This window comes from Hypomesus transpacificus, unplaced genomic scaffold (genome assembly GCF_021917145.1).
Source record: "Hypomesus transpacificus isolate Combined female unplaced genomic scaffold, fHypTra1 scaffold_253, whole genome shotgun sequence".
Classification (NCBI taxonomy): domain Eukaryota; kingdom Metazoa; phylum Chordata; class Actinopteri; order Osmeriformes; family Osmeridae; genus Hypomesus; species Hypomesus transpacificus.
This window is the reverse complement of record NW_025813780.1, coordinates 82908-101716: the sequence shown is the minus strand read 5'-3', so window position 1 is coordinate 101716 and position 18809 is coordinate 82908. Positions and strand designations below refer to the sequence as shown.

The 18809-nt window shown below is 40.5% G+C and overlaps 2 protein-coding genes across 5 annotated transcripts; both read left to right on the top strand.

Moving 5' to 3' along the window:
- Positions 1–1184: 1184 nt before the first annotated feature.
- On the top strand, positions 1185–6794 carry LOC124462826 (hydroperoxide isomerase ALOXE3-like). 2 transcript variants are annotated; one of them, XM_047014491.1, is made up of 15 exons: positions 1185–1295; positions 1409–1576; positions 2609–2813; positions 2939–3020; positions 3333–3455; positions 3851–3954; positions 4125–4297; positions 4400–4543; positions 4624–4827; positions 5042–5128; positions 5273–5439; positions 5532–5653; positions 5742–5842; positions 5977–6052; positions 6258–6794. In XM_047014491.1, the coding sequence occupies exons 2-15, from the start codon at positions 1430–1432 to the stop codon at positions 6281–6283; spliced, it is 1761 nt and encodes a 586-aa protein (XP_046870447.1). In that variant the 5' UTR covers positions 1185–1295; positions 1409–1429; the 3' UTR covers positions 6284–6794. The 2 variants fall into 2 exon arrangements, with proteins under 2 accessions (XP_046870447.1, XP_046870446.1); XM_047014490.1 differs by having other exon boundaries at positions 5977–6147.
- Positions 6795–11328: 4534 nt separating this feature from the next.
- LOC124462830 (hydroperoxide isomerase ALOXE3-like) lies at positions 11329–18454 on the top strand. Of its 3 annotated transcripts, none has more exons than XM_047014497.1 (15): positions 11329–11442; positions 11556–11723; positions 12756–12960; positions 13086–13167; positions 13448–13570; positions 14821–14924; positions 15145–15317; positions 15632–15775; positions 15856–16059; positions 16274–16360; positions 16505–16671; positions 16764–16885; positions 16974–17074; positions 17221–17296; positions 17502–17541. In XM_047014497.1, the coding sequence occupies exons 2-15, from the start codon at positions 11577–11579 to the stop codon at positions 17525–17527; spliced, it is 1761 nt and encodes a 586-aa protein (XP_046870453.1). In that variant the 5' UTR covers positions 11329–11442; positions 11556–11576; the 3' UTR covers positions 17528–17541. The 3 variants fall into 3 exon arrangements, with proteins under 3 accessions (XP_046870453.1, XP_046870455.1, XP_046870452.1); XM_047014496.1 differs by having other exon boundaries at positions 11332–11442; positions 17221–17391; positions 17502–18454; XM_047014499.1 differs by lacking the exon at positions 17502–17541 and having other exon boundaries at positions 11331–11442; positions 17218–17371.
- Positions 18455–18809: the final 355 nt, after the last annotated feature.

The following is an 18809-nucleotide window of genomic DNA, read 5'->3' as shown; positions in this document are numbered from 1 at the left end:
CGGTCAATTGAGGACTTGGGGAGACCATCATAGAGGGAATTACAATCATCTAAACGTGAGGTGATAAAAGCATGAATGACAGTTTCAAGGTCTTTAAAAGACAAAGCAGATTTGACCTTGGAAATCAGTCGTAACTGATAGAAACGATTTTTCACCACAGAGTTAATCTGCTTGACCAACCCAAGGTCCGAGTCAATAATGAACCCAAGGTTCCAGGGGCGTGTTTAGGGAGTGGCCTAGGGTGGCACGGGCCACCCCTGAAATCTGATTGGCCACCCCAATATATGATTGGCTATATGCCCAGTCAGAGGCGGGCCACCCCTGGTGCCACCCCTATTAAAAATGTCTGGACACGCCCCTGCAAGGTTCCTAACATGTGAGTTGACACTAGAGAAAAAAATTACTAATCATTTTACGAAGACTAGCTCTCGAGCCAGCAGGACCAAAATGATCACTTCGGTCTTTTCCTAGTTTAGTTGGAGAAAATTACTTGAAAGCCACTTTTTTATATCCGCAATGCAGTATAAAAAGAGGTTAAACAGTATCATTGGGTTTCAAAGGCAGATCAAGTTGTGTGTCATCAGCATACAAATTATGCCACCTTGATACTCATCTATAGCTTAACATCTATAGAAGATGCATTACATTACCTTATTCAAATTGAAATGAGGGACCATTTTAGAGGGTTCACACACAGGCCTCTGTCCGGGCTAATTCAGAGTTAACTTTTACATTGAATGTCAAGTCTGTGTTTTAGCAACAACAACAAAAGTTTGTGTCCAAAAACAGGTGGCCTACTGAGTAGGTATTACATGACATAGGCTAAATCGTTTACATCTCTGGTTTACCCCAAACAAAGATAAAACCTTACAGTAATCTCACAAAATTGTGCAATATTAATTCACAACTGTCAACAAAGTTACCACTATAAAATGTGCACACACACAAACAAAAAGACAAACAGAGAGTTCTGGAATTATAGTATAGATTAAAGAATGAGCCTGCAGAAGAGATATATCTTTTTCTGAGAAAACTTCAGGCCATCCTAGGTAGGCTCGGAGCCAAACTTCATTCCAAACTTCATTCTTTGTATAAACCAACATAACAATAAAGGCAAGATGTAAGAGATCATCTCTAACCTTAGGGGTTTATTGAGCCTGCTGGATCTGACCTTTTCCACAACCGAATTCTTTTTCTTAAAGGGGAGGAGTTGTACAAATATATAAAAGCTTCCAAAACAAACCTGATCTCTAGACAAGAGAAAAAGCAAGCAAAAATCTGAAGAGGTGTTAACGGTAGGTTCTGTTTTCATGTATTAGGATGCAGGGTCTTTAAAAGACACAGGCTGTAATTAATACACTGTAATCCATGAACTTGTACAGTAAGGTTTTTTCCTCATCTGTTCTAGTGATTTTCATACCAAATTGTCATGGCCGAATACAAAGTAGAGGTGACCACTGGTGAGTGGCTGCTGTCTGAGACATCTGACTATATATATGTCACACTGATTGGAACAGACGGGCAGAGTAACCGCACACACCTGGACAACTATGGTCTGGATTTCCAAACTGGGCAGGTAAGTTAAAAACCTATGAACCATTCAAAATCCAAATATTTTGTTCATGCCAGTGGATGATGGGATATAAGAATGTTTCGTGAATCACATGTGAACCCTGTTAGGAGATCATTTCTGCACACTAATCTGTGCTGGTTACTATGATAGATTGATAAATGAGGGCCAGTGTCTCAAGCTGTATGAACTTGACAATGTATTTGAAAATACTGTGTGCAACAGGAAACCAGGCTAGGTTAATGAATGTAGCCTACAAACTGTGTTCTGCCAAGTAGGCCTAAGCTATAAATACTGTAGGCAATAGCCTATTATAAGTAGTTCAGTCAAGACACTCACGTGATTGATTTCACCATTTATTCATATACATGAACATTTGTTTTAACACTGGCGGAATGGATGTACATGGAGAAGCGCTCCATGCCTTCACTGCAGCATGCATGACATGAGGCAGGGAGCAACGAGTTAAATGGGTGATATGACGCACGCTGCCCAAGTGCCATGCCCGAACTTGCTCCGCTCATAAGTCATATTCTCTGTTTGCTAGTCATTGCAAGCATTTCCTCTTCTGGAACCATATTTCAATTGGTATATTTCAAAACTCCAATATCCTACCCATAGACCTAGGCTATTAAACCAAGATACTGTCTGAACCATGTTGAACTTCTGGCTTTATCATGTCTGTGTCTTTGACATAAGCAAAGTGTACAAAGAGTACACAGTACGTTTCAAAGTCAACACTATTTGGCCAAAGATGTATTATAACAATTGTGGATTTTTGGACTTGAGCTGATTGAATAAAATCACCAGAAAAAGTCAAACTGAAATGCAATACTACCAATCCATCGAGGCATTTGCTTCAAGCTGAGGAACTAGGGGTGGGGTCTTGATCTTACCACTCCAGTATCCGTCAGAAGGAGATGTTTGCATTGGGACATGAAAGTAACAGCCTCTCAGACACATGGCATCCTGCTCACTTATTATTATTATTCATTTAAATGTTATTAATCAATGATAATTGTCCATCTTGTATGTCAGACGAGCAGCTACACTGTCACCAGCACCTCGTCTCTGGGGCGCCCCCTCCTGGTCAAGCTGGAAAAAGAACAGTTCCTTTACTTGCCTGAAAACGAGTGGTTCTGCTCCAAGATCGTTGTGACGACCCCGGAGGGTGATGTCATCCTGTTCCCCTGCTACAGATGGATTTCCAGGGGGGAGGTTGTAGAGCTCAGGGGGGGGCAAGGTAAATCTGGAATTTGTATTTGTTAAACAAAATAAGCCTTCAGTTATTCATGAAATCTTGTAAATAAACATTGCATTTATTTAATAACGTAAGTTAATGATGCAAGTCTTTTCACTATCTCTCAGCCACCAAGGTTTTTGAGGATGAGCTTCCTTTACTGGTTAAGCACAGGAAACAGGAGGTGGAGCTTCATAAGCAACTGTTCAAGTGAGTGATTGTGTCTTTGTACTTGCTCTGTGCTTAGGCCAATGCACATTATTATTGACATGCAGATACAATTAGCTGCATCTGCAATGTATTCACTTTATATTGTCTAGCTACTAGTTACCCTCCCAACATTTCCTCTCCAAAGGAAACCCTTTGAAACTATAAATGAATAAAGTTAAAAAAAGTCAATTTACTTCTTTAGAAAACTGGCTAAAGTAACTAGTTTCCTAATTCATTGAAGAATTACCAATTGAAATGTTTTGCTGTGTTGCTTCAGAACCTGTGTTTGCATTCTCTTTTTTCAATATTCAGGTGGGCTGAATATGCAAAGGGGGTGCCTTACATTAACAGCATCACTGACACCTTTTCCCTCCCTTCTGAAGTCCGATTTTCCTTCTCTAAACTTGGGGACTTCATCTACACCAAATCCATGGCGTGAGTTGCTGTTTATTCACTCCAAATTGACAAGTACTGTGCATTGTATGTTAATGATTGAGGTACTGAGTAAAACATGTTGTTGATACACAACACACGTACTGGTATGCGTGTGCGTGTATGTAGTGCTATGTGTAAGGGATAATGCCCGACGAGGTGTACAATATCACCTGCGGAGGACGGTTGCTTACGCGGAGTCCATTATCAGGTGATATTTTACACCTCGTCGGGCATTATCCATTACATATATATATATATACATACACACACACACAGTATACTTGTAGTTTGTGTAAAAAAATTTTTTAAGACACAGCTACAAAATAACCTTGCTAAGTTTTAATTGATTTGTTTTAACCTTTTACCGTTTTCCTGTTGTCCAATTTCCTCTCCAGTTTGGCTGAGCTCAACCTTAAGGGTCTTGCATCCTCCACTGAGCACTGGAAATCCTTGGAGGACATGAAGAAGGTCTTCTGGTACAAGAGGACACCCATAGCAGGTAGATAAACAAATCCTCTTGAACAAATGCTCTTTTGTGCTTTTTGTGCTTCTTTTGCAGGAATACAATATATCTCAAAGAGGGCTTTCATATTGTCTGTTGTAATCCTCTTTGTAATTTACCCAATATGTCTTGTATGTATAAAATGACAATCAAAATGCTCCTTCCAGAGTACATCTATGACCATTGGAAAGATGATGAATTCTTTGGGTCCCAGTATCTTAATGGAACCAACCCCAATGTGATCCAATGCTACTCCAAACTTCCCCCCAACTTTCCTGTCACTGACGAGATGGTACAGCCCTTCCTGGAGTCTGGGAGCTCTCTAGCCAGAGAGACCAAGGTCTGAGTTTAAATTGTTAATGTGGATCTGAGATATGCAAACTGAGTTTTCCTGTCTTCCATAACAGTGCAGTTAAGATGATATGTTTTGTTTTCCACACAGGAAGGGAACATATTCATTTGTGACTATAAGAAACTAGAGGGTTTGCCAACCAGGGTTGTCAATGGTGAGCCTCTTCCTCTGACTCCAGGATTCTGTCTTTTCTACAAGAACCCAGAGGACAAATTGCTGCCCATTGCCATCCAGGTACATTAATGCCAAAAAGATGTTAGCCTGTATTATAGACATACACCTCTTTGTTATTTGACCATTTTCATTTCTCACAGCTGGGACAAGTACCTTCGGAGCATTGCCCCATCTTTCTGCCTAGTGACTCAGAGCATGACTGGCTGTTAGCCAAGTTATATATGAGATGTGCAGATTTCAATGACTATCAGATTACTCACCATCTACTGAACACCCACCTGCTGGCAGAGGTCTTTGCAATGGCAACCTTTCGGAACTTTCCTGTGATACACCCCATTTACAAGGTACATTTTGTGTAAAATAGTGCATTTCAATATGGACACTTGGGTCCAGTTGTACACATTGATTCATGGCTAAAAACATGTAAATGGTGATATGGAATTTTAAAATATAGGCTTTTACCAAAGCATAGTACTTCGGTAACAATTGTCTTTGTGGAATTTTTGTAACACAATGTATTCACTTTTCTTCTCTCCACTGTTCTTATTTGCATTCCAGATGCTGACTCCCCACTTTCGTTACACTCTGCAGATAAATGTCCTTGCTCGTAAACGACTAATCAGTCCAGATGGACCCCTGACAAATGTACATTGCCATTCATAAGTTTACATTTCCCTTAATATCTCAGTGTGAAAAGTGAGAGTTCAACAGAACTAGATCAGGGTTGATCCAGATTATTGTGTTAGCCACAACAGTTTATTGTTGTGACTTGTGTGTTTGTTTCTTCAGGGTTTGATAGATGGAAATGGTCTGAAAGAACTTTTGAAGAGGTCACTGTCAGATTTAACTTACAGCTCCCTCTGTCTGCCGGAGGACATTACTGCACGAGGAATGCAGTTCATCCCCCACTATTACTACAGGGATGACGGCCTGAAGCTGTGGAAGATCATCAACAGGTAGCGCAAAGCTGTTCAGCTGTTTTTGGATTAACTTCAAACTGAACCCGAGCTCTGAAGGTCTATTCTCTGTGTTGTGTTTTGTTTTATAGCTTTGTCAAGGGGATGGTGGAGTACTACTACCCCTCTGACAGTGAGGTGTCCAGGGACTCGGAGCTCCAAGACTGGATTAAAGAGATCTTCATGTATGGTTTTCTTGGAAACAGCAAGTCAGGTACTCAGCCTTAAAGTTTGCAAATGTCTCTGAAGGAATTGTTGAATGTGACATGTTTCAGAGACAGTGACTGCTCTGGTCTTTCCAGGAATCCCTGAATCGTTTCATACAGTGGGCGAGCTGGTCAAGTTCATTACAATGATCATCTTCCTAGTCTCTGCTCAACATAATGCTGTTAACATGGGACAGGTGACATTCAAATAGTCAATAAGCTCATATATATATATACACATATATATTTATCACATGCTATTTCCCTATATGTAACCTAAATTACATGCATTCCATTGTTCTTTTCATTTTTTATATTTTATGCCTAGTAGTTTGACTACTCCAGTTGGATTGCCAACAACCCCTTGTTTCTGAACAACCCTCCTCCGACCACGAAAGGGAGGTCTGGTATGCACTCTATCTTGAAGACCCTACCAAATGTTGGCACCTCAGTCAACAACATGGCCTCAGTGTGGTTGCTCAGCAAGAAATTTGATGACTTTGTGAGGATGCCTATAGTTTTTTATAGGAGCAATGATAATAATTGAGTGAATTCAAACTTATCTCTGTCCATTCCATAATTTTCATCAAGACACCATTTCTTGTCCTCCAGGTTCCCCTTGGAACATACCCAGATGAATACTTTGATGAGGCTTCTCCCAAGAAGATGAAGAAGCAACTGCAGACCGAGTTGTCCTTCCTGAGCGAGTTCATCAATACAAGGAACTCAAAGCTGAAACTGCCATACATCTACTTGAACCCTACAAATATTGAGAATAGTATAACAATATGAGTGATTTTGTAGAAATAAATGTTTTGGAACTGGTGTTTGTAACACCCCCTAGAGGCAATTTATGTTCTGCACGTCTAAGTAAACTTTGAAAGGGTGTAGAGCCTGACACTGTGATAGCATAATGACAAATGTGAAGTAGGAAGGTTTTGCATTACACTTGAAGTTGAAAGGCTTCTGGAATATGAAGTAATGTGTGCCAGGAGATTGTAAAATTTCATGCAATAGTGTTGCAAGAGAGGGGGTTATTAAAATGAGAGTTGATTTGTGTTAGAGTAGGGGTAGTGGTAGTTTGTCCTTACTGTGAAAAGTTGTTGATGCTGTATTCACCTTGCTTTGCAAATAAAAAGATAGATTGGATTCTGGACTCAGACATACAAGGAAATATTAGGACCTTGATCGGAGGGGGGCGGGGGGGGGGGGGAGTTGTACAAATATATAAAGCTCTTTAGTCGAGAAAAAGCAAAAGTAAGCTAAATCTGAACAGGTGTTAACGGTAGGTTCTGTTTGCATGTATTGGGATACAGGCTGTTTAAAAGACTAAGACTGAAATTAATACACTGGAATCCATGAACTTGTACAGTAAGGTTTTTTCTGATATGTTTTATTGATTCAAACAATCAGTTCAAGACAAACTGATGGCATGAGTGAAAACTCTGTCTCTCAGCCATGCTTCAATACATGAGTTGGACAGCACAGATATAGAATGCACAGAATTACTTTGTAACAGGTCTTCAGTGGTCAGTGCGCTGATGCACTAGAACATTCAGCAGGTGAAGTGGTCGTTAATCACATAGCCCTAGTTGTACATGTACATGATTTTCCTTACTGTCTCCCCACTGTCTGGGCTTTGTGCCATATTCTGTTCAGAGGGGGCCTCGCTGCAGGACATCTTGACCTTACAGAGACTCAGGCTGCACATGTACACAGAAAATCTGCTTTACAGTTTGCTAGTAATTCCAAGCATTTCCTCTTGTGGAACCGTATTACAGTTATCAAAACTCCAACATCCTACCCATAGACCTAGGCTATTAAACCAAGATACTGTCTACACCATGTTGAACTTCTGGCTTGTCAGGTCTTGCGCTGTAGATTGTCTCACTGTACTCCTGGCGTCATCATGTCAATGTTTTAGACATAATCAAAAAGTGCAGAGTACTACTTTTCCCATTTTGTTTCAAAATCAACACAATTTGTCCAAAGATATATATTCTATTCATAGCAATTGTGGATTTTGACTAAAATAAAATCACCGGAACAAGCCAAAACTGAACTGAATTATTTCACACAAAAAAAAAGGGGAAAAAAAGAAAGGTAAGTAACAAAAGGGTTCTATCTGCGCAACCAAAAGATGTCCCTATACTAAGAAAACATACATGGCACACACTCCTTACACAGGGCTAGAGACCGAACAGAACAGGTTTTAAATGTGGACAGACAGACGATTGGACGAGTGCAGGGTGTTGGCGACGGGGGAGTGGTGACGACAGCCAATCCTGGACGGAGGTTGATGAGCGTAGGTGCAGCGGTGACGGGGAATGGAGGCGGGAGCCAATCGCTGACGGGCACCTGGTTGCAGCAACGAGAATGAGGGGAAACAGAAGGGAAGACAAGCACACAACAATGCAGAACACGCATACAAGCACGGCGAGGGATGTAACACAAGTGAATAGGTACTCTTTCCGCCAAACATCACTGCCATTGCCTTGGCCCCAGGATCCTCTATGACATTCCTTGCTTGATGTGGGAGCAGAAACACATTGGACAGGACAGGACAGGATAGTTGATTCACCATTCACAAGTTTCTGGAACGCTGTCTGTTTGCCAACACAAAAAATGCGGGTTGTATCACATCCTGTGAAGGCGTGAATAAACAGCAACTGGGAACACAAGTCACTACCCAGAAGGCGTTTCATCTCACTAATGTTGTACACTTCAGTAGTTTTGGACTCTAGAGGCCTCTATTGTTCGTCCCAGCATAGTAGACGAAAAGAATGAGTATGTCTGTATCCTCCCCTATCAAGGTTGTGGGCTGATGTTCTTAGGCCTTAACTGGAGCTTTGACAATGTCCACGTCAGCATCACCTGATGCATTACTAACAGTGCAGCCCTTCTCCAGCTCCTCGGTCATAAGATTGAGAAGTTCTTGTTTGTTGCAAGATCTGGAAAGGAAATCATCCTTTCTTCCCATAAAATCAGTCTCTGCATTGAAGTTAACAATGGGGTGAGTGTTTCACCACGTCTCTGATGCGTATTGTCTTTGATGGAAGGAACTTTGATAAAACTTCAAAAACAACTGTTGCTTTACCATAATGGTGTATGGTAAAGTCTGCATATGGCCCTCTTTTTCCATGCCAAGCGGTGAACCAGGGAGCCACCGTCAAGGGTATATTGCTCAGTTGGTGGGATAGAATCCAGGACAGTTTTTTTAGATGTCTTGCTTGAGAAATCAGTGAATGCCTGCGCTAGTTGGGGCTTGTTGGCTTTACAAAAGATATCCTTGCCTTCGAAAAGGGCTGAGCTAGTAGCTCATTACTAGCCTGGCTTCCAGCCCAACTTAGCCCCGCCCACACCAAAAATTTGGTCGGGAAGTTGGGTCTGGAGGGGCTCGTATTGGGGACAAACTATATTAAACCAGGAGCTGGGCGGACCAATGAAATTGCCAGGGTGGGCTTTATACGACGATGGACAGATGATGGACAGCAACGTAATCAACAACGTCACGAAAGAGCAATGGGTGGAATTAGTTAACAAACTAATTCATAGTAGTTAATTAACAAACAACAGATTTCGTTGCTATGATTGGTTGTAGGTCTATCCAATTGAGCGAAGAGGCTTTTGTTTTATGAGTTCATTTGTTTTATTACATCTTCCAGGGAAAACTCAACTGTTCAGTTTTCAACATGATCATGAACTGTCCTGTTGCCAGACTGTGGCAACATAACTGTTCCCATGGAGGAGGGGTGGGGGTAGGTGGTTTAGGTGGTCAAGGATGAATTTAGCTGAAACAAAATGGTATACACTGAGCTGCCAACAACCTTTCAATGAAGCAAGCAATATCAAATGTCAGTATTCTCTTCCACCATAGTCTGAATTGCTGAAAATTGTGAATTCAGTTTTGTTGGGTTTAGTATAATGTATGTAAGTAAGTAAATTGTATTTATAAAGCACACTCACAACACAGCAAGGCTGACCAAGGTGCCAAACAAATGCACAAAAACAGTAATCCAAATACATATTTAAAAAGCACTATAATATACAAAGTAAAAACAAAATACAAAACAGTCAACAACAGCAAAACAAGCAACAGCACAACTCAAGTGGTGGGAAACGCCAGAACATAAAGGTGGGTCTTGGATTTAAAAATAGACAAAGATGGAGTCTGCCTAATAGACAGGGGAAGCTGAATCCACAGTTTAGGACCAACAACTGAAAAGGCCCTATCACTTGTGTGTATACAGCGTGATCGGGGAGTGTATAAAAGTAGCTTGTCCGCAGACCTCAGTGACCTAATGGGTGTGTGTAATTTTAAGAGGTCCGAGATATATGAAGGGGCCTGTCCATTAAGAGCTTTAAAAACAAACAATAACATTTTAAAATGTAATCTAAACTGGACAGGAAGCCAGTGCAAAGAGGCCAAGACTGGGGTAATGTGGTCAAACTTTGTAGTGGACGATAAAATTCTGGCAGCAGCATTCTGCACCATCTGAAGACGGTCAATTGAGGACTTGGGGAGACCATCATAGAGGGAATTACAATCATCTAAACGTGAGGTGATAAAAGCATGAATGACAGTTTCAAGGTCTTTAAAAGACAAAGCAGATTTGACCTTGGAAATCAGTCGTAACTGATAGAAACGATTTTTCACCACAGAGTTAATCTGCTTGACCAACCCAAGGTCCGAGTCAATAATGAACCCAAGGTTCCAGGGGCGTGTTTAGGGAGTGGCCTAGGGTGGCACGGGCCACCCCTGAAATCTGATTGGCCACCCCAATATATGATTGGCTATATGCCCAGTCAGAGGCGGGCCACCCCTGGTGCCACCCCTATTAAAAATGTCTGGACACGCCCCTGCAAGGTTCCTAACATGTGAGTTGACACTAGAGAAAAAAATTACTAATCATTTTACGAAGACTAGCTCTCGAGCCAGCAGGACCAAAATGATCACTTCGGTCTTTTCCTAGTTTAGTTGGAGAAAATTACTTGAAAGCCACTTTTTTATATCCGCAATGCAGTATAAAAAGAGGTTAAACAGTATCATTGGGTTTCAAAGGCAGATCAAGTTGTGTGTCATCAGCATACAAATTATGCCACCTTGATACTCATCTATAGCTTAACATCTATAGAAGATGCATTACATTACCTTATTCAAATTGAAATGAGGGACCATTTTAGAGGGTTCACACACAGGCCTCTGTCCGGGCTAATTCAGAGTTAACTTTTACATTGAATGTCAAGTCTGTGTTTTAGCAACAACAACAAAAGTTTGTGTCCAAAAACAGGTGGCCTACTGAGTAGGTATTACATGACATAGGCTAAATCGTTTACATCTCTGGTTTACCCCAAACAAAGATAAAACCTTACAGTAATCTCACAAAATTGTGCAATATTAATTCACAACTGTCAACAAAGTTACCACTATAAAATGTGCACACACACAAACAAAAAGACAAACAGAGAGTTCTGGAATTATAGTATAGATTAAAGAATGAGCCTGCAGAAGAGATATATCTTTTTCTGAGAAAACTTCAGGCCATCCTAGGTAGGCTCGGAGCCAAACTTCATTCCAAACTTCATTCTTTGTATAAACCAACATAACAATAAAGGCAAGATGTAAGAGATCATCTCTAACCTTAGGGGTTTATTGAGCCTGCTGGATCTGACCTTTTCCACAACCGAATTCTTTTTCTTAAAGGGGAGGAGTTGTACAAATATATAAAAGCTTCCAAAACAAACCTGATCTCTAGACAAGAGAAAAAGCAAGCAAAAATCTGAAGAGGTGTTAACGGTAGGTTCTGTTTTCATGTATTAGGATGCAGGGTCTTTAAAAGACACAGGCTGTAATTAATACACTGTAATCCATGAACTTGTACAGTAAGGTTTTTTCCTCATCTGTTCTAGTGATTTTCATACCAAATTGTCATGGCCGAATACAAAGTAGAGGTGACCACTGGTGAGTGGCTGCTGTCTGAGACATCTGACTATATATATGTCACACTGATTGGAACAGACGGGCAGAGTAACCGCACACACCTGGACAACTATGGTCTGGATTTCCAAACTGGGCAGGTAAGTTAAAAACCTATGAACCATTCAAAATCCAAATATTTTGTTCATGCCAGTGGATGATGGGATATAAGAATGTTTCGTGAATCACATGTGAACCCTGTTAGGAGATCATTTCTGCACACTAATCTGTGCTGGTTACTATGATAGATTGATAAATGAGGGCCAGTGTCTCAAGCTGTATGAACTTGACAATGTATTTGAAAATACTGTGTGCAACAGGAAACCAGGCTAGGTTAATGAATGTAGCCTACAAACTGTGTTCTGCCAAGTAGGCCTAAGCTATAAATACTGTAGGCAATAGCCTATTATAAGTAGTTCAGTCAAGACACTCACGTGATTGATTTCACCATTTATTCATATACATGAACATTTGTTTTAACACTGGCGGAATGGATGTACATGGAGAAGCGCTCCATGCCTTCACTGCAGCATGCATGACATGAGGCAGGGAGCAACGAGTTAAATGGGTGATATGACGCACGCTGCCCAAGTGCCATGCCCGAACTTGCTCCGCTCATAAGTCATATTCTCTGTTTGCTAGTCATTGCAAGCATTTCCTCTTCTGGAACCATATTTCAATTGGTATATTTCAAAACTCCAATATCCTACCCATAGACCTAGGCTATTAAACCAAGATACTGTCTGAACCATGTTGAACTTCTGGCTTTATCATGTCTGTGTCTTTGACATAAGCAAAGTGTACAAAGAGTACACAGTACGTTTCAAAGTCAACACTATTTGGCCAAAGATGTATTATAACAATTGTGGATTTTTGGACTTGAGCTGATTGAATAAAATCACCAGAAAAAGTCAAACTGAAATGCAATACTACCAATCCATCGAGGCATTTGCTTCAAGCTGAGGAACTAGGGGTGGGGTCTTGATCTTACCACTCCAGTATCCGTCAGAAGGAGATGTTTGCATTGGGACATGAAAGTAACAGCCTCTCAGACACATGGCATCCTGCTCACTTATTATTATTATTCATTTAAATGTTATTAATCAATGATAATTGTCCATCTTGTATGTCAGACGAGCAGCTACACTGTCACCAGCACCTCGTCTCTGGGGCGCCCCCTCCTGGTCAAGCTGGAAAAAGAACAGTTCCTTTACTTGCCTGAAAACGAGTGGTTCTGCTCCAAGATCGTTGTGACGACCCCGGAGGGTGATGTCATCCTGTTCCCCTGCTACAGATGGATTTCCAGGGGGGAGGTTGTAGAGCTCAGGGGGGGGCAAGGTAAATCTGGAATTTGTATTTGTTAAACAAAATAAGCCTTCAGTTATTCATGAAATCTTGTAAATAAACATTGCATTTATTTAATAACGTAAGTTAATGATGCAAGTCTTTTCACTATCTCTCAGCCACCAAGGTTTTTGAGGATGAGCTTCCTTTACTGGTTAAGCACAGGAAACAGGAGGTGGAGCTTCATAAGCAACTGTTCAAGTGAGTGATTGTGTCATTGTACTTGCTCTGTGCTCAGGCCAATGCACATTATTATTGATATACATTTAGCTGCATCTGCAATGTATCCACTTTACATTGTCTAGCTACTAGTTAGTCTCCCAACATTCTCTCTAAAGGAAAACCATTGAAACTAAATAAACTGTAAAAAAGAAGTCAATTTACTTCTTTAGAAAACTGTAACGAGTTTCCTAATTCATTGTGATGAATTACCCATTGAATGTTTTGCTGTCTATTTGCATTCTCTTGTTTCAATATTCAGGTGGGCTGAATATGCAAAGGGTGTGCCTTACATTAACAGCATCACTGACACCTTTTCCCTCCCTTCTGAAGTCCAATATTCCTTCTCTAAACTTGTGGACTTCATCTACACCAAATCCGTGGCGTGAGTTGCTGTTAAAACACCTCAAGTTGACAAGTACTGTACATTGATTGAGGTACTAAGTAAGACATGTTTTGAAATATACACAACACACGTATTGGTATGTGTGTGTATATAGTGCTATATATACACACACACACACAGTATACTTGACTGTATACTGTGTAAATTAGTATTGGAAATACAATGAAGTTTCAATGCTGAACAGTTATGTTTTATATAAGTAACCTTCACCCGACTGAATCTTGGCTAAGAATCAGTGGTAGCTAGGATGGTATTCCCCACTAATGGCTACTCAAGGAAATGAATGAGGGAGAAGGTGGCTACTAAAATAATGCACTTTATTTATAATATTGCACAATCCTATAAAGTGCTCACACAAGCCACTAATACAAAGTGCTGCACCAAAGCTGCAATTTTGCTATTATCACTGCTAAAAAATAACAAAGATCAAATGATCATAGTAAAATCACCCCAAAAGAGGGCACTCTCACGGCAAATACATAAAAGGACAGGAGTAGGTCCCGCCAAACAAAATCGGTGAAAAGCAAAACACAACTTGGAGGTGGTTTCATACACGTACATCAAAAGGCACACATTGTAGCAGAGCATAACCCAAACCCTGAGCTGCTGGTTTACACTAGTTGAACGGGTACAGGGAATAGTTCAAATATCTAATTTCGTACTAAATATAAGGTAGGGAAAAACAGTGGCTACTGACTCCTGAAAAGTAGCAAACTACCCATTAGTTACTTGCCCATCGAAGATACTGAATTTACAGGCTATCTGTTCAATGCTTCATGTAACTAAAATACCTGTACGTCTGTGCAGGGTCATAGACTGAGTAGTTTTAGCACGGTGCACTATAAAGACGTTAAGTGCATAATCAATACAGAGCAGTGCAGGCACACACATTTACCTTTATAACATTCAAAATAAAACACAAACACCGGTAAGGATGGGCTACTGCTGATTAAGCTATGCATAACCTGTTTTTAAAAGAACGCCTGTGACCCTTACCCGCTTTATGCGTTTGTCTCGCTCTCATAGCAAACAAAAGGCCTGCATTTAATTGAAATTAGCTATCAGGTGACTCATTAGGCTTGGTCACGTGAACCAGGTGACTCCCTGACATCCTACCCCTCACATAAAATTTGACATTTCCAGTCAAGTACAAAATAACCTTTCAGAATTCACTGAGTTTTAATCAATTTTTATTTTTTACGTTCCTGTTGTCCAACCTCCTTCTCCAGTTTGGCTGAGCTCAACCTTAAGGGTCTTGCATCCTCCACTGAGCACTGGAAAACCTTAGATGACATGAAGGAGGTCTTCTGGTACAAGAGGACACCCATAGCAGGTAGATGAACAAATCCCTCAAACAATACTATGCAACCAACCAATAAATTCTCAGCACAGCAGTACTTTGCTCTTTTGAAAACTGTGCTTTTATGCCTTTTTTTGTTGCAGGAATACAATATATCTCAAAGAGGGCTTTCATATTGTCTGTTGTAATCCTCTTTGTAATTTACCCAATATGTATTTTATATATTAAATGACAATTAAAATGTTCCTTCTAGAGTACGTCTATGACCATTGGAAAGATGATGAATTCTTTGGGTCCCAGTATCTTAATGGAACCAACCCCAATGTGATCCAATGCTGCTCAAAACTTCCCCCCAACGTTCCTGTCACTGACGAGATGGTACAGCCCTTCCTGGAGTCTGGAAGCTCTCTAGCCAGAGAGACCAAGGTCTGAGTTTAAATTGTTAATGTGGATTTGAGATATGCAAACTGAGTTTTCTTTCATAACAGTCAGAGAGTCAGGTGGCTGAGCGGTTAGGGAATTGGGCTAGTAATCTGAAAGTCGCCAGTTCGATTCCTGGCGACCAGTTCGATTCCCGGGCGCGTCAAAATGACATTGTGTCCTTGGGCAAGGCACTTCACCCTACTTGCCTCGGGGGAAATTTTCCTGTACTTACTGTAAATGGCTCTGGATAAGAGCGTCTGCTAAATGACTAAATGGAAACAGTGCAGTTAACATAATACATTTTGTTTTGACCACAGGAAGGGAACATATTCATTTGTGACTATAAGAAACTAGAGGGTTTGCCAACCAGGGTTGTCAATGGTGAGCCTCTTCCTCTGACTCCAGGATTCTGTCTTTTCTACAAGAACCCAGAGGACAAATTGCTGCCCATTGCCATCCAGGTACATTAATGCCAAAAAGATGTTAGCCTGTATTATAGACATACACCTCTTTGTTATTTGACCATTTTCATTTCTCACAGCTGGGACAAGTACCTTCGGAGCATTGCCCCATCTTTCTGCCTAGTGACTCAGAGCATGACTGGCTGTTAGCCAAGTTATATATGAGATGTGCAGATTTCAATGACTATCAGATTACTCACCATCTACTGAACACCCACCTGCTGGCAGAGGTCTTTGCAATGGCAACCTTTCGGAACTTTCCTGTGATACACCCCATTTACAAGGTACATTTTGTGTAAAATAGTGCATTTCAATATGGACACTTGGGTCCAGTTGTACACATTGATTCATGGCTAAAAACATGTAAATGGTGATATGGAATTTTAAAATATAGGCTTTTACCAAAGCATAGTACTTCGGTAACAATTGTCTTTGTGGAATTTTTGTAACACAATGTATATACTTTTCTTCTCTCCACTGTTCTTATTTGCATTCCAGATGCTGACTCCCCACTTTCGTTACACTCTGCAGATAAATGTCCTTGCTCGTAAACGACTAATCAGTCCAGATGGACCCCTGACAAATGTACATTGCCATTCATAAGTTTACATTTCCCTTAATATCTCAGTGTGAAAAGTGAGAGTTCAACAGAACTAGATCAGGGTTGATCCAGATTATTGTGTTAGCCACAACAGTTTATTGTTGTGACTTGTGTGTTTGTTTCTTCAGGGTTTGATAGATGGAAATGGTCTGAAAGAACTTTTGAAGAGGTCACTGTCAGATTTAACTTACAGCTCCCTCTGTCTGCCGGAGGACATTACTGCACGAGGAATGCAGTTCATCCCCCACTACTACTACAGGGATGACGGCCTGAAGCTGTGGAAGGTCATCAACAGGTAGCGCAAAACTGTTCAGCTGTTTTTGGATTAACTTCAAACTGAACCCGAGCTCTGAAGGTCTATTCTCTGTGTTGTGTTTTGTTTTATAGCTTTGTCAAGGGGATGGTGGAGTACTACTACCCCTCTGACAGTGAAGTGTCCAGGGACTCGGAGCTCCAAGACTGGATTAAAGAGATCTTCATGTATGGTTTTCTTGGAAACAGCAAGTCAGGTACTCAGCCTAAAAGTTTGCAAATGTCTCTGAAGGAATTGTTGAACGTGACATGTTTCAGTGACAGTGACTGCTCTGGTCTTTCCAGGAATCCCTGAATCGTTTCATACAGTGGGCGAGCTGGTCAAGTTTATTACAATGATCCTCTTCCTTGTCTCTGCTCAACACAATGCTGTTAACATGGGACAGGTGACATTCAAATAGTCAATAAGCTCATATATATATATATATATATATATATATATATATATTTATCACATGATATTTCCCTATCCATAACCTAAATTACATGCATTCCATTGTTCTTTTAATTTTCTTTATTTTATGCCTAGTAGTTTGACTACTCCAGTTGGATTGCCAACAACCCCTTGTTTCTGAACAACCCTCCTCCGACCACGAAAGGGAGGTCTGGCATGGACTCCATCTTGAAGACCCTACCAAATGTTGGCACCTCAGTCAACAACATGGCCTCAGTGTGGTTGCTCAGCAAGAAATTTGATGACTTTGTGAGGATGCCTATAGTTTTTTATAGGAGCAATGATAATAATTGAGTGAATTCAAACTTATCTCTGTCCATTCCATAATTTTCATCAAGACACCATTTCTTGTCCTCCAGGTTCCCCTTGGAACATACCCAGATGAATACTTTGATGAGGCTTCTCCCAAGAAGATGAAGAAGCAACTGCAGACCGAGTTGTCCTTCCTGAGCGAGTTCATCAATATAAGGAACTCAAAGCTGAAACTGCCCTACATCTACTTGAACCCTACAAATATTGAGAATAGTATAACAATATGAGTGATTTTGTCAAATTATTTTTGTTTTGGATCTGGGGTTTGTAACACCCCCTAAAGGCAATTTATGTTCTGCACGTCTGTAAGTAGACTTTGAAAGGGTGTAGAGCCTGACAGTGTGATAGCTTAATGACAATTGTGAAGTAGGACTGAAAAGTTTTGCATTATACCTGAAGTTGAAGTTTGAAATGTCATGTAATAGTTGTTTTTGAATGTATTACAAGAGACGGGGATATTAAAAGGAGAGTTGCTTTGTGTTCCGGGAGTACAACAGTACTTAAGATTTGTTGGATCCGATGTTAGTTTATTTCCTCCAGGAACACAATGTCACTTACTGAGGGACTCTTTGGTTAGTTGTAACTTGTTGGTTAGTTGTAACTGAGTTACCTACTTTTACTCACTGTAGATTATATTATTGTTGCTTGCTTTCTTACAGGTACACTCCTGCACTTTTAAGGTTCATGTTGTTTAATTTGTAACTTGTTTAACTACTTGCTCATGTTTCTTCCCATTCGCACTTGCTTATCACAATGTATGGTCATGTTTTGGCTTCCCGCAATTTTTTTTGTGGCTATCTCGTTGTTTATGATCATTGACCTATGCACTTTTTGTAAAGCTCTCTGTTGGAAGTCGCTTTAGATAATAAAAGTGTCTGCTAAATGAATACATGTACATTTAAATTTGCTACAGTGGGTGTAGTGGTAGTTTGTCCTTACTGTGAAAAGTTGTTGATGCTGTATTCACCTTGCTTTGTAAATAAAGAAAAGATAGATTGGATGCTGGACTCAGACATTCAAGGAAACATTAGGACCTTGTTTGGAGAGACCCTGAAAGAACCTGAGCTGTCTGTCTGACCCATCAGCAGGCCTTTCCTCATTCATATAGGGATTTTCTAAGTGATGGAGGACCTATCCTGAAAGTTATCTGTGTATCATGGAACCGTCCACAAGTATCAAACAAATAGGAAAGGCTCAATAGCTGGAAATGTGTCTATCCAACCAAGGATAGTATAATGACCATTTGTCCTGCAAGTGTCCCTTTGATAGTCACGTTGTTGACGTTGACTGGGGGTTCTTTGACGCTTGTTGTGTGAAATAAAGATCCAAAGAGGTCCAAGTACAGTTCCAAGTGA

Excerpts from the sequence above, each read along its gene's own strand:
- LOC124462830 (XM_047014496.1), top strand. The coding sequence starts at position 11,577 with ATGGCCGAATACAAAGTAGAGGTGACCACTGGTGAGTGGCTGCTGTCT. Across the intron at positions 13,571-14,820 it reads ATCTACACCAAATCCGTGGC|TTTGGCTGAGCTCAACCTTA; the intron begins GTGAGTTGCTGT and ends CTCCTTCTCCAG. Across the intron at positions 17,392-17,501 it reads GCAAGAAATTTGATGACTTT|GTTCCCCTTGGAACATACCC; the intron begins GTGAGGATGCCT and ends CTTGTCCTCCAG.
- LOC124462826 (XM_047014490.1), top strand. The coding sequence starts at position 1,430 with ATGGCCGAATACAAAGTAGAGGTGACCACTGGTGAGTGGCTGCTGTCT. Across the intron at positions 2,814-2,938 it reads AGAGCTCAGGGGGGGGCAAG|CCACCAAGGTTTTTGAGGAT; the intron begins GTAAATCTGGAA and ends ACTATCTCTCAG. Across the intron at positions 5,654-5,741 it reads TCTTGGAAACAGCAAGTCAG|GAATCCCTGAATCGTTTCAT; the intron begins GTACTCAGCCTT and ends TGGTCTTTCCAG.